The sequence below is a fragment of the Prionailurus viverrinus genome, chromosome A2, assembly GCF_022837055.1.
Source record: "Prionailurus viverrinus isolate Anna chromosome A2, UM_Priviv_1.0, whole genome shotgun sequence".
Taxonomy (NCBI): Eukaryota; Metazoa; Chordata; class Mammalia; order Carnivora; family Felidae; genus Prionailurus; species Prionailurus viverrinus.
In genome coordinates, this window is record NC_062562.1 from 18,184,134 (window position 1) to 18,197,485 (window position 13,352).

At 53.6% G+C, this 13,352-nt stretch overlaps 1 protein-coding gene across 2 annotated transcripts; it reads right to left on the reverse strand.

Annotated features, from left to right (window-relative positions):
• Nucleotides 1-101: 101 nt before the first annotated feature.
• UBA7 (ubiquitin like modifier activating enzyme 7) lies at nucleotides 102-9,202 on the reverse strand. 2 transcript variants are annotated; one of them, XM_047848511.1, is made up of 24 exons: nucleotides 8,963-9,201; nucleotides 8,710-8,878; nucleotides 8,473-8,607; nucleotides 8,268-8,374; nucleotides 7,841-7,931; nucleotides 7,637-7,766; nucleotides 7,336-7,433; nucleotides 7,104-7,250; nucleotides 6,490-6,672; nucleotides 6,204-6,311; nucleotides 5,966-6,046; nucleotides 5,730-5,885; nucleotides 5,472-5,637; nucleotides 5,186-5,391; nucleotides 5,023-5,087; nucleotides 4,491-4,674; nucleotides 4,343-4,417; nucleotides 3,917-4,100; nucleotides 3,360-3,442; nucleotides 2,986-3,078; nucleotides 2,702-2,893; nucleotides 990-1,088; nucleotides 812-912; nucleotides 102-320 (listed from the first exon to the last, which is right to left on the reverse strand). In XM_047848511.1, the coding sequence occupies exons 1-24, from the start codon at nucleotides 9,016-9,018 to the stop codon at nucleotides 191-193; spliced, it is 3,039 nt and encodes a 1,012-aa protein (XP_047704467.1). In that variant the 5' UTR covers nucleotides 9,019-9,201; the 3' UTR covers nucleotides 102-190. The 2 variants fall into 2 exon arrangements, 1 of the variants encoding a protein (XP_047704467.1); XR_007149944.1 differs by lacking the exons at nucleotides 102-320; nucleotides 812-912 and having other exon boundaries at nucleotides 2,702-2,916; nucleotides 8,963-9,202.
• Between the last annotated feature and the right edge of the window lie 4,150 nt (nucleotides 9,203-13,352).

The window sequence follows — 13,352 nt, forward strand, 5'->3', positions numbered from 1 at the left end:
GCTAAAGAGCCTTTTCCTTCCCTGCAGGGGTCCCTGTCATGCCCACATCACCCACCCTGTGCATTACTGCCCCATGTTTTGCCATCCATCCTCTCCACTTACACCCTCCTTCAACAAGCATTTATTGAGTGCCTACTGTGGGCTCAGGATGCAGGGCTCTATAGAGCCAGGTGATAGGGCTGCTGCCTTGTCACAGCTCGTAGTGCAAGGGTGGGAAGGTAGTGTCCTCCTCCTCACCCTCACAGCTGAGCTCCAGCACCAGCATCCGCTGCCCAGGCTCAAGCATCCGGCTTGTCACCTGCTGCACCAGTTTGGTCACCCTGGTAGTGTGGGGTGGGGGAAAGAGGTTGGGAGAGATTGGGTAGGTGAGCAGTGGTAGGCAGAGTGACCTGACATGGACCAGGGGGTGCTGATGGGCCATAAGGAGCCCAAGCCAGGGGCAGGAGCAGCTTAAGACAGGAAACATCTGAAACTATTTTAGGAGCAGCAGGCAGGGCGGGCAGGAGGCAGGAAGCTGTGAGTCCCCTGGGAGTGGGCCGTGAAAGGGGGGCTTAACAGGGTGTGGAGGAGCTAATGGGGGGTGTGGAGGAGCTAATGGGGCCGGCCAAGCAGGCAGCTTGGAGGCCCCTCCTCAGGCTTTCAGCCCTCACCCCACCCCCAGCCCATTTGCTGGCTCCATTTGGCAAAAGAAAGCTTCAGGAGGGTGTGAGAGGCCCAAATGGGGTTGGGAGGAGGAAAGACTTCATCATGTCTCCCACCTCCAACCTCCAGGGACAGAACAAGTCCTGGCTAAAGCCAGGTGCGGGCTCACCGAAGGGCCAGGTGCTGGGCCTGCTTTTCAGGTGACCATCCTGCTGAGTAGAGTAGGGCCTTGCCGTGCAGCAGCATCTTCACCCTCAGCCCATACCGTTCCTAGAGAGAGTCAGGTCAAGTGCCAGCTAGACCAGGCTGGGCCAAGACTGAAGGCGAGGAGGAGGAATGGGGCTCACCTGGAGATGGGCCAGCAACGACTTCAGGGTCCTTTCTGGCTGCCCAGCAGGCACCTTCAGGCGGTCCCAACAGGTCCAGGTCCATGTCAGGTGATGGCACTGGGGGTGGTGGGGGGAGGAATGAGAAGCTTCTCACACACACCCTCCCCCTACCCATTACCAGCAGCTGATGGCCCCTTTCCTAGGGGAGGAGCTGGACTAGAGGCAGGAAGCAGAAGCCCCGGGGCGGGGGGGGGGGGGGGGGGGGGGTTGGAAGGTGGGATCTGGGCCCAGAGTCTCAGTACCCTCCCCGCCTATGCTGGGGCCAGCACAGGAAATGGGGCTATGGGGCCCCCGCACAGGGAAACAGGCAATCCATCACACAGGCTGGTTGTATGTGTGTGTGTGTGTGTGTGTGTGTGTAGGGGGGGCGTTGCTTCCTGAGGAAACAGGAGCAGGGCCGCTGCAGTCTCCGATAAAGCAGCTTGATCCTCAAATGCAAGGCTGGAAGCTGGGGGGTACATCCTGCCCCCTCATCCTGTATTGCCAGGGCCTTGGGCTATGTGGGCACAGAGTATCAAGGGGCACAATGACCACTAGGGCCCCACTGGCTGAGACCCCAGCAGGGACACAGTCTGCAAGGGCCTCCTCTTCCTGTCCCCTTTCCTTCCCCATTTCAAAAATCTTGGGATTCTGGTGACTGGAGCTGAGGGTGGCAAGGCAGCCAGGACAGACCCCTGCCTCCAGAAAGCACAGTGGGGTCAAGCTGAGATGAGGCCAGAGGTGAGTTGGGGGGGATCCTCCCTTGCTCCCTCCCCCTCTACCGCAGACAAAGGCAGCTTATGTGCTAGAAGCCCTTCACAAAGGGGCTCTGTGTACTGTGCCCTGAGGGACCCCAGCAAAAGCCCAGTGCTGGCCCATGACCTCTCCCCTCTCCCTTGGTGAGGGTATTCTCTCCACCCCCTCTCCTGTGCCCCAAGAAAATGCCAACTAACTACTGCCTAGCCTGGGCACACAGCCAGGGGCATCCACAGCCCTGCACTCGAAGGAACACACATGGACACAAGCCTGGGAATGCCTGCATGTGTACTCACATGCACACCCATGTAAGCCCACATTGAAGAAGAGTCCTGTACTCCCATCTGGCACACAGATGTGCCAGCATCCTCCCTCCATGGCCACAAACCTCAGGGCCAGGGATGCCCAGACCCCTGTGCACTTAGACGCACACAACCCTCCCCCCCCCACCCACCCCCACCCCCCCCCCCGCGCAACTGGTGAGCTCAGTGGCCTTTAACTCAGCTTGGAGAGTGTGGGCCAGGATCCCCATGCCATGCAGGCTGAAGTTAGGCTCTGTTTGGGGCTAGGGCTCTAGTCCTCCCTCCCTACCACCTCCCCCTTAGGGCTGGTGGAGGCTGTGAGGGATATCTGGCTCCACTAATGAGTTAAAGCTGCAGCTCCCCCAGACCCAGGCTGTGGAGGGATGGGGGTGGGGGTGGCTGACGGCTGCTTCCTGTGTCTGACAGGTCCCAGTCTGGCTTCACAGCAGGAAGGGGGCTGGAGGGAGTCTTAAGGACTCCCCCAGAGTCTGGGTTCTGGTACAAACCCAAAGCCAGAGTAGAGCCTGTTTTGGTAGGTGCAAGGAGAACCCAGGCCTCGTGTGTGTGTGTGTGTGTGTGTGTGTGTGTGTGTGTATGTGTGAGCGTGGGGGGGGGGGGGTGTCAAGGGCTCACCTTCTGGATGGCTGGGGCGCAAGGCACCCAGCGGCTAAAGCGGTTTTCAGCCAGATGCAGGTGGCTGTGGCGAAAAGCACTGAGGGGCCGTGGCCCATTCACCACCTTATACAGCTCCAGGCCCACCAAGCCAGCCACAGCTGCTGTAGTGGTGACAATGGCTGGAATAATCTGGCCCACAATTCGCTTGCTCTGCCAAGGACAAGAGATTTGGTCTGGACCCAAGGTGTAGGGCTAGGGTTTGACCTCCACCTCTAGGCCTGGGCCCCAAAGGGCAGGGTTACCTGGGCGTGGTTGGCAGGGGGGATCCCATAGTTCTGAGCTCGCAGGCTTGCTGCCGCTGCCACAAAGTCCACATGGAAGTTGCTATCATTGTCCTGTGAGGCCCAAGTCACAGTCATGTTAACACTGCCCCAGAGTCCCTAGCCATGGCTGACCACGTGTCACTGTACAGGTCTTCCCATAATCCTGTGGGATGGATGCTTACATCTCCCCACTTATCAGGTAAGGAAGCTGAGGCTCAGGGAAGGTGATCTGCTTTTGGGGTCCTGCTGGGAGGAGGATTCAGGCCAAGGGACTTCAAAGCTACTTTCCTAGCTCTTGAACTTCCCCAACAATCTTCTCCAACTTGTCCCTTCACCCCTACTTGGACTCCCACCTTCTCAAACTTCAGGGGCTCGAGGGGAGGGCTCCCACTCCAGACTTCCAGGACTTTGTGCAGTTTCTTCAATTGCTCAGGGCCTGTCAGAGGAAGGGGTTAGAAGCTCTTAGCCCCTACCTTCTGTGTTCTCCCTGGAGCCTGGTGCCTATTCTTGGTCTCTCCTAAGACTAAACTTGCCACTTTCAGGGAGACCCCCTGAATGATAGTGCAGTCTCCTCTCAAGCAGCCCCAGCCCTACTTGTGTGTGTGTGTGCCTGCATGCGTGTACCAATTATCTCCGTCCTCACCTGGGGAACATAACTAGGTTTGTGGGGGGGGGGGGTTGCTGAGAATCTGCCATGGGAATAGAGGTGCAGGGGTATGGGTAGCAGGGAGAGTGCCTACTGAGGGGCTAGAGGATGAGCCCAAGCCTTGAGAGAAGCAAAATCAGAGGGCCTGAGAGATAGTGATTTGGCTGCAGGGTCCCCAGGCCCCATCTTCCTTCTTCAGCATAAGCTGAGGACAGGGCATGCCTTTGGATGGCAGCATAGGGGGCTAGAGGTCAGGAGCCTCACCAAACTCAGCAGAAGCCCGAGCTAGCTCCAGGTCGTTAGGAAAGATGGGGACCAGGTTCTGGGGGACAGGCAGTGGCAGCAACTTCAGTAGTTCCCTGAGTGCAGTCTGGTCCCGTGAGCCAGGCAGTCCATGCATCTGGGCATACAAGTTAGCAGCCGCCAGCACATAGAGGAGGTGTGTGTCCTGCAGTCAGAGCAAGAGCATGGGAAGACGCATGGGTAGAGCGAGCATGTACAGGTACATGGAGTAGGGGTCACCACCCATTTGTGGATCTGAGTGTCTGCCTCTGTGTCACACGTGGACACCCACATGCGCACAAACACAGCAATCTCCCTCAGCATCTGCTTATCTCTGAAGAACAGGGGCCCACTTCTGCTCTGAGGGGTCACATCCCCATCTTGGGGTTCCTAAGGGACCCCACTTACTTGGCTGGCATCAAACTGCAAGGGCTGCGGACACTGTTTGGAACCTGACCAGAAAAGAGTTCCATCCTCAAGCACCTAAGGAAATGGAGGCTGCTGGGCTCGGTCTGGTTCCCCTGAGCCCTCAGCCTCCCAATCCCTAGCTACCCACTTTATCAGGTGGGAAACGATTGAGGAGCTGCATGATGCCGTCATGGAAGCATAGTTGCCAGTGGCCAAGAGCCCACACCACACAGTCTTGCCAGGTCTGTGGACGCTCTCTTAGGACACCCAGCACCTCCTGCAGCAGGGTCAGCACCTTTAGCCCATCTGGTTCTGCCAGAGAAGTGGGTGCCCTGCGGACAGAGGAAGGGTTACGAGGCTAAAGCCCTGAAGATTCTGGTGCTAGGGGCTAGCTAGGGGTAGCCCTCTGGTGCTAGAGGGCTCCCGTCCACCCCTCTTTTTTTATTTTTTTATTTTTTTAAGTTATTTATTTTGAGAGAGAGAGAGAGAGTACACGGGAGGGGCAGAGAGAGAGGCAGAGAGAGGATACCAAGTGGGTTCTATGCTGTCAGCACAGAGCCCAACAAGGGGCCCCAACTCAAGATCCATGAGATCATGACCTGAGCAAAACCAAGAGTCGGATGCTTAACCGACTGAGCCACCCAGGCGCCCCTCCCGTCCACCCCTCTTGGTGGCCTTACTGTTGGTGGCGGTTGATGGTCTCAGCAGACAGACGGAAGAGCCCCTCAAACTCATCCCGGGCCCACTGTGGGGGAGAGAGGAACCATGAGGTGTCACACGGGGAATCAGTCTACAGCTGAGGACTGAGCTGGGTGGGCTAGGCCTTTCTGGGGTGCGTCCTACCTGCACGGTGTGCTCGACTGTGTTGGGGAAGTGCCGCAGGGTGCAGACAGGGTAGGTAGCATTCTCAGAAGCGATAGCTGAGGCAGGGGCTCTGTAGGTCTCAGTCACACACGGCATGAACACTGAAGCATGTCCCAAGGTACCATGTGTCCCCGCCTCCAGCAGTGGCTTCAGATAGTGGGTGCAGCGAGCAGCCACATAGCGCCCTAGCAAGAGGGGCAGAGGGTCAGGAGTGGGGCTGGCACTGCCTTGACCAAGGGGCTGAGTTTCAAGGGCGAGTGCTTACGGGCCTGGAAACTGTCCAGGGCAGCAGCCACACCGTCCACACGGGAGAAGAAGTTGTTCCCATAGATGTGCTCTGTAGTGGGATCCAGTGGGTAGATGAGTGGGGTCACCTGCAAGTCTGAGTTCAGGCGGCGAGCAGCCTCTGCAGCTACCTCTGCCTTAGGCCTCTGAAAAGAGAGCAGGAAGATGCTGGGGGTGTTGGGGGGCACTGTGGGAGGATCGTCCAGGATGCTAGGTGTGGGTAGGGGCCGGCACTCACACCAATGTCCTGGGTCCTGAAGAGGAACTGACGGCTGAGATTGGAGCGCTCTATGTGGTCCATGTCGGCAACAGTCACTCCCCCGCTGGCGCCAGCCCCGAGGCCCACTAGGGCAAAACCTTTGAGCAACTCACAACCGATAGCTCCAGCACCCACCTGCCAGCAGGAGCAGCCTTAGCCAGAGGGCCTGGCCTGGCCCTCCCACAGACATCTCCCAACTGGACCACAAAGCTCACCAGGAGGTAGTGCTGGCGGCTCAGCTTCTCCTGAAAACCAGCCCCAAACACTGCAATTTGCCCATCATAGCGACAATGTCTCTAGAAGACACAGACAGGGGTCAGTGATGGCCACTGGCCTGTGCTGTGTCTCTGTCTTACGCTAACTTTTCCAGGTCAGGATCTCTGGATCGTTCTTCCTGTTCCTTCCCTAGTTCTGAATTTGGAGAAAGCTTGCACCCCTACCCCAGGTTCTTACCGGAGCACAGTCCTCTGGTTTGGGATGGGGCTCCCCGTCTTCTGGAAGGCAATCGAGGGCATCAAAGTAAAGCCACTGGTCCAGGGGCATGAACTTCCCGGAGATTGCCTAGAGGCCAGCATTTTAGTGTAGGGACTCCTGCCAGCTCCAGAGCTGCTAGGATCCTGGCTGGGCTTCACCAGATTGGCGAAGCCTCCAAGGCCACTGTCTGGTACTGGGCACTCTCTGGCACCCACACTTACCTCCACACCCTTCCCAGTCCCACCCTGCCTGTGCCTGTGCTCACTTTCAGCACTTCCTGGGCGGCCACCGCACCCAACATGGCTGCCATGGGGCTCAAGCCACCAGCACTACTCAGGGCGACTGTCTGCACGAGAGCCTCATCCAGAGGCTCTTCCAGCGGCTCTCCTTCTGTCCCCTTCAGTGGTTCCAGGGACTGGGCCAGGCCCACCACCATCTCTGCATCAACCTGTGGGGTAGAACTCTGTGGGTACGGCAGCCCTGGCCTGAGCTCCATTCCCTGCTCAAACCCTTTATGCAGCCACCCCCCATTTCCAGAGAAGTGGAAGCAGAGCCTAAGTGTGAAGGCCCAAACCAGTTGCCAGACTGTGCAGCCCCACCAGAGAACGCCTAGACAATGCCCTTGAGGGCTTCACCAACACGGGTAGAGATTTCACCTTAGAACTGAATGGTTAGGAGGTGGCGGGGTCCCCAGCCTTTGTGCCTGGTACTTTCAGGGACCCTCTCTCTGGCCTAGAGACAGTGTTATCATTTCCTATATGTAAGTGGGAAAATGCCTCTGGGATTATAACTTGGGCCTGTGAGATAATCATTGTTGCCTCCTGGCAGGTGAGACCCCAATAAGACAGAGGCTCAAGGAAGAGCAGAGGGGCCACTCACAGGATCCCAGGGCCGGGGCAGGCGGCCATTGAGGTGCTGGAACTGGTGCAGGGCACGGAAGGCCTGATGTAGGCAGCGGGCGCGGCGAGCTTCCTGGGAACTCTGGGCCACCACACGGGGCTGGAGCAGAGCTACATCCAGGGGCTTCTGTAGCAGGTACTTAGCTCAGGGTCAGGTTCAGAAGACTGTGGGCCCCTTGAAGCTCCCCTACTTCAGATGCACTTGCACTCACATGGCTCACAGTCTTGGGCCTCTTGACCTCAGTGACAGTCCCACCACTCAAGTAACAGGAGAAATTTGCTGTGTCCCCAATCTCCAAGGTTCTGTCCCCTAGGGGAGATCCAGCCTCGTCAGTATGATCTCTGAACCGGAGTAGTTCTTTATACTCTATCCTGTCTTGCATCTGTGTCCTTGACCTTGCTCCATGCTGAGGAAGGTGGAAGAGAACCTACCCCCAAGGACCAGAGCCAGGCTGTGTGTGCCCCCAGTTGGGGCTTGGGTGCTGGGCCTGGAAGTGGAGAGGGTTGGCTTACCGTTCACATGGATAGGCCGGGGATCACAGCCATTGAGCTCCACCATGCCCTTAATGCCCGAGAAAGTCACCAAATCCCCATCGCAGAAGTTGTGGGCCTCTTTTTTCAGAGTAAGAATTCCAGGGGAGCCCTGGAGAAGAGGAGGCTTGGTTCAGGGGTGCCCTCCTGGGTCAGCAGGTGAGTACCCCACACTTCAACACCCACCTGGGAGATGTGCTGGATAGCAGCTGTCAGGGGTTCTGCCTCTGTAGGATCCTGCACAGTGAAGTCCTCACCAAAGTCACAGAACAACTGCCTGTGGTGTGGTGGCAGGGGTCACTGAGACGGCTCAGTGGTTAATCGCCATGCTTGTGGTGAAGCGTGGGAGACACTAGGGCAAGCTCAGAGAGCCAGCACTGGGAAGGGATACTGGGAGAGGCTTGGAAGCTAGAGTTTGAGGGACTTACTGAGCGGGTCTGGAGGCTGGGGTGGAAGAAGCAGAGGGGTGGGACTGGGGACCAGAACCAGAAGGGGATGCTGGGACAGGCCTGGGGCTGGGTGGAGGGGCACTAGAGCAAGCCTGGAGCTAGGAATAGCACTGGGACCAGTTGCTGCCTGTGATGTGGTAGGCCAGGCAGGGAGCCTTGCTCACCCCACAAGGCCCCGGGTATCGGCCACCAGAAAGCAGACTCCGAGCTTGTGGCATAAAGTGCCCAACTTCAGCTGCTCCTCCAGCTTCGAGGTGGTCAGCACCACTACCTGGATGGACCCCGTGATCAGCAGGGCCAGAACCGCTGCTCAGCTCAGGGCTAGAGGAAGGGACTGGGCTCATACGGAGAGGGGGGCAGGGAGGGTACCTGGAAGTCCAGCAGCAGCTCCTCAGTGATGTCACCTGTGTGGATGCATACCTGGACAGCTCTGTTAAGCTTAGCCACAAGTTCTTGAGATGCCTCAGCCCTGCTTCTTTCCAAGTCCTGCTCTGAGAGGAAAAACTAGAGAGGGACACAGTAGTCTGGCTTGAGCACGGAGATTTCTCTCGGGTCCTTGGTCTGGGAAGCATAGCCACCCACCCCACCACCCCAGCTGACCCTCACCTGGGCAGCCAGGTCAGACCAACAGGTAGGGTGGGGATCATGCAGAGTGAGGCTGCCCACACCCATCAGGACCAGGTTTTTGGCCACCTCAGCCCCCAGGCCCTGAAGGCCTGACAGCAGGACCTTCGCTCCCTGAATCTTCTGCATGGCCGGCAAGTCCAGCACATACCTGCGGATGGGGAAAAAGAAGGTAGGCGATCGGCGACCAGAAGTCAGAAAGCCACCCCATTCCCTTCCCCGCCTCGGGCCTCACAGCTGCCGTGAGTATCGCTCCTTATCCAGCAACTTGGAGGTCTCCGGGGCAGCCATCCTGCGGCTGGACAACAGGCTGCAGCGCTTATAGACGCGGTCGCTGCATGGGAGGCTGTGCTAGCAGAGGCCAGTGCCTCACTGTGGCTAGTGCACACAGGCACTTTGTCTACGGGACTGAAGGACGATACCAGTCACAGCTTTCTTCCTGGCTCCTCCGTCATTTCAGGGGAAATGAAAGTGAAAGTAAAACTAGACTGAGCCGGCTTAGTCCTGCTAGTCCTGCCTCCAGACCATCCTGAACGGTTCTGGCAGCTGTAAGTCACAGGCAAAGTGGGACAGAACTCCTGGGTTTATTTGGCCTCTGTGAGAGCAGGTATCTTTCTTGAGGAAGGAAGCCACGGGAGGGATCCATGTGGGCTGGAGGCGATGGTCTCCTGTGGCTCTCTAGATGTCCCAAACCTCAGGCCCCATCCCCCCCAGTGTGGCTGCCTGAATGGGCTTCCTGCCCAGAGTGCTGGCAGGAACCCCCGTGTCCTGAGGACTCACCTTGTCCACCACACAGGGTAGAGCCAGTCCCATCCCAGAGGCTGTGGGAGCTTATGAAATTACATTGTCCTGCTCCCGGGGCCCAAACCACAGACCCAGGTGGAGCCTGGCATCTTTGGGAATACCCACCTGCTTGGCCCTGGACCAACTCCTCAGAGGATAAGGATTCCCCCTTGCCCACAGCTGCCAGCCTAGGACAGATTGCAGTCCTAGGTGACCAGTCAGGGATGAGTCTTAGGACTCAAAGAGGGTGGTCAGTCTCTGAGTGCCAGACCTAAGAGTGGCAGCCATGATCACATGTGTCCTTACTTTTCATTTGAATTTTTATTTTGAAATAATTATAGACTCCAAGGAAGTTGCAAAAAACGTAGAGGTCCTGTGTACCCCTCACCCACGATGTGTCCTTCTGCCTTCTTTAGGAACCAGGGGCCAGTTCTCCAGACGACAGACCACAGTTCCCCACAAAACTGCACAGTAGCTAAACCAGATGTGGTCATAAGTTCTTTTTTTTTTTTTTTTTAATGTTTATTTATTTTTGAGAAAGAGAGAGAGTGTGAGAGGGGAAGGTGAAGAGAGAGAGGGGGACAGAGGATCCAAAGTGGGCTCCGAGCTGTCAGCACAGAGCCTGATGCAGGGCTCAAATTCATAAACCATGAGATCATGACCTGAGCCGAAGTAGGACGCTCAACCAACTGACCCACCCAGGCGCCCCATAAGTTCATTTTTTAAACTGAGGTAACATTCATATAATGTTAAAATAACCATTGTAAAGTGGCATTTAGTGTACTCACAATGTTGTACAGCCACCACCTCTCTCTAGTTTCAAAACTTTTTATTAAAAAAATTCTTTTTAAAATCTTTATTTATTTTTGAGAGAGACAGAGTCAGAGCAGGGGAGGAACAGAGAGAGAGGGACACAGAATCCTAAGCAGGCTTCAGGCTCTGAGCTGTCAGCACAGAGCTGGACGCAGGGCTCGAACTCACAAACCGTGAGATCACCATCTGAGCCGAAGTCAGACGCTTAACCGACTGAGCCACCCAGGCACCCTGCAAAACTTTTTCACAACCCACTGAAGAACACCCCCACCACATTAAATAATCACTACTTATCCCCTACCCCAATCCCCTGGCAAACACTTAGATTCTTTCTGTCTCTAGGGATTTGCATATTCTGGATATTTCTGTGAAAGGAATCATACAAAATGTGACCTTTGATATCTGCTTTCACTTAGTGTATTTTTGAGGTTCATCCAGACTGTAGCATGTATTGGTACTTCATTCCTTTTTTTTTTTTTTTTTAATTTATTTATTTTTGAGAGAGAGACAGAGAGAGTGAGTCAGGGAAGGGCAGAGAGAGAGAGAGAGAGAGAGAGAGAGAGAGAATCCCAAACAGGCTCCACATTGTCAGCACAGAGCCCAACACAGGTGCTGAACCCACAAACTGTGAGATCATGACCTGAGCCATAAACCAAGAGTCAGATGCTCAACCAACTGAGCCACCCAGGCGCTCCGGTACTACATTCCTTTTTTATGGCTGAATAATATTCCATCACATGCATATATCATGAATCGTTTATCCAGTCACCTGTTGATGGACATTTGAGTTGTTTCCACCTTTAGGATATTATGAATAGGCTGCTATGATCATTCTTGAAAATGTATTTGAGTATTTGTTTTCAATTCTTTGGGGAAATACCTAGGAGTAGAATTGCTGGGTTGTACAGTAATGCTTACTTTTTTTGAGAGACCAACAGCTGTTTTCCACCAGCAGCGTACAAAATTCCTATTTCTCCACATTGTACTCAACGCTGGTTTTTCGTTTAAAAAAAAACCTTATACCTGGACTGCCTGGGTGGCTTAGTTGGTTAAGTGTCCGACTTCAACTCAGGTCATGATCTCACTACTCATGGATTCAAGCACTACTGGCAGTGCAGAGCCTGCTTGGGATTCTCTCTCTTCCTCTTCCTCTTCCTCTCTCTCTCTCAAAATAAGTAAACTTAAAAAAAAATAAAACATACCCATCATAATGAATATGAAGTAGTATGCAATTTTCTTTTCACTCAGTAAACATTTACTGAGTGTGTCATATGTACTAGGTATAGAAATTAGGGCTAGAGTGTCTTTTTGTGACTGGTTTATTTCACTTAGCAACTATCTCCAAGGTCCATCCATATTGTAACATATTACAGAATTTCCTTCCTTTTTAAGGCCACATAACAGTCCTTACATGTATATACATTTCGCTTATCCATTCATTAATGGATGGCTATTGGGTGGCTTCCATTTTTGGGCTATTGTGAATATTGGTGTTATGAACATGGGTGTGTACAAATATCTCTTTGAGATCCTGCTTCCATTTCTTTTGGATATATACACAGAAGTGGAATTGCTGGATCATATGGTAATTCTATTTTTAATTTTTTGAGGAGCCACCATATTGTTTTACACAGTGGATGTACCATTTTACATTCCCACCAACAGTACACAAGGGTTCCTATTTGTCCAAATCCTCCCTAGCCCTTGTTTTGTTTTTTAGATAGTAGCCATCCCAGTGGGTGCGAGGTGGTATCTCATGGTAGTTTTGATTTGCACTTCCCCAATGATTTATGGTATTGAGCATCTTTAATTAAAAAAAAACAACCTTTTTTTACAGTTTACTTATTTTGGGGGAGGGGGAGGAGAGGAAGAGAGAAAGGGAGAGAGAGAAGCCCAAGCAGGCTCTGTGCTGACAGCACAGAGCCCAATGTGGGGCTTGATCCCACAAACTGAGAGATCATGACCTGGGCTGATATCAAGAGTTGGATGCTTAACTGACTGAGCCACCCAAGCGCCCTGATATTGAGCACCTTTTAATGGGCTTATTGGCCACTCAGATATCTTCTTTGGAGAAATGTCTGTTCAAGTCTTTTGTCTATTTTTGAATTGGATTTTTGTTGTTGAGTTTTAGAAGTTCTCTACGTATTCTGGATATTATCCCTCATCAGATATATGGCTTGAAAATACTTTCTCCCTTCTGTGGTTGCCTTTTTACTATGCAGATAGTGTCTTTTGGTGTGAGTCTTTAAGTTTTATTTTTTTTTAAATGTTTGTTTGTTGTGTGTGTGTGCAGGCTCCACGCTGGGAGCTGGGCTCTATCTCACAAATTGTTATATCACGACCTGAGCTGAAATCACAATTTGGGACACTTAACCCACTGAGCCACCCAGGCATCCCAGTCTTTTTTTTAATGTTTTGTAGAAACACCAGTGAAGCTATGTGGTCCTGCGCTTTTCTTTCTTTTAAGACTTATTTATTTTGAGAGAGAGAGAGAGAGAGAGAGAGAGAAGGTGTGAGTGGAAGAAGGGCAGAGGGAGAGAATCTTTTTTAAACATTTTTTTTAATGTTTATTTTTGAGACAGAGAGAGACAGAGAGTGAACGGGGGAGGGTCAGAGAGAGAGGGAGACACAGAATCTGAAGCAGGCTCCAGGCTCCGAGCTGTCAGCACAGAGCCTGATGTGGGGCTCGAACTCACAGACCATGAGATCATGACCTGAGCCGGTCAGACACTTAACCGACTAAGCCACCCAGGCACCCCGGAAGAGAATCTTAAGCAAGCTCCATGCTCAGTGCAGAGCCTTATGTGGGGCTCCATCCTACAACCCTGGGATCATGACCTGAGCCGAAATCAGGAGCTCAACACTCAACCAACTGAGCCAACCAGGCACCCTGGGAGTTTTTTGAATACTGATTCAATCCCCTTACTAGTTGTAGGTCTATTCATGTTTTCTTTCTCTTCTTTGAGTCAGTCAGTGTTGTTGGTTTCTGTGTTTCTAGAAATTTGTACATTTTAATTAGGCTATCCAAT

Excerpts from the sequence above, each read along its gene's own strand:
- UBA7 (XM_047848511.1), bottom strand. The coding sequence starts at position 9,018 with ATGGCTGCCCCGGAGACCTCCAAGTTGCTGGATAAGGAGCGATACTCA. Across the intron at positions 7,434-7,636 it reads CCGGCCTATCCATGTGAACG|GGGACAGAACCTTGGAGATT; the intron begins GTAAGCCAACCC and ends GATCTCCCCTAG. Across the intron at positions 5,088-5,185 it reads CAGTCGAGCACACCGTGCAG|TGGGCCCGGGATGAGTTTGA; the intron begins GTAGGACGCACC and ends TCTCCCCCACAG.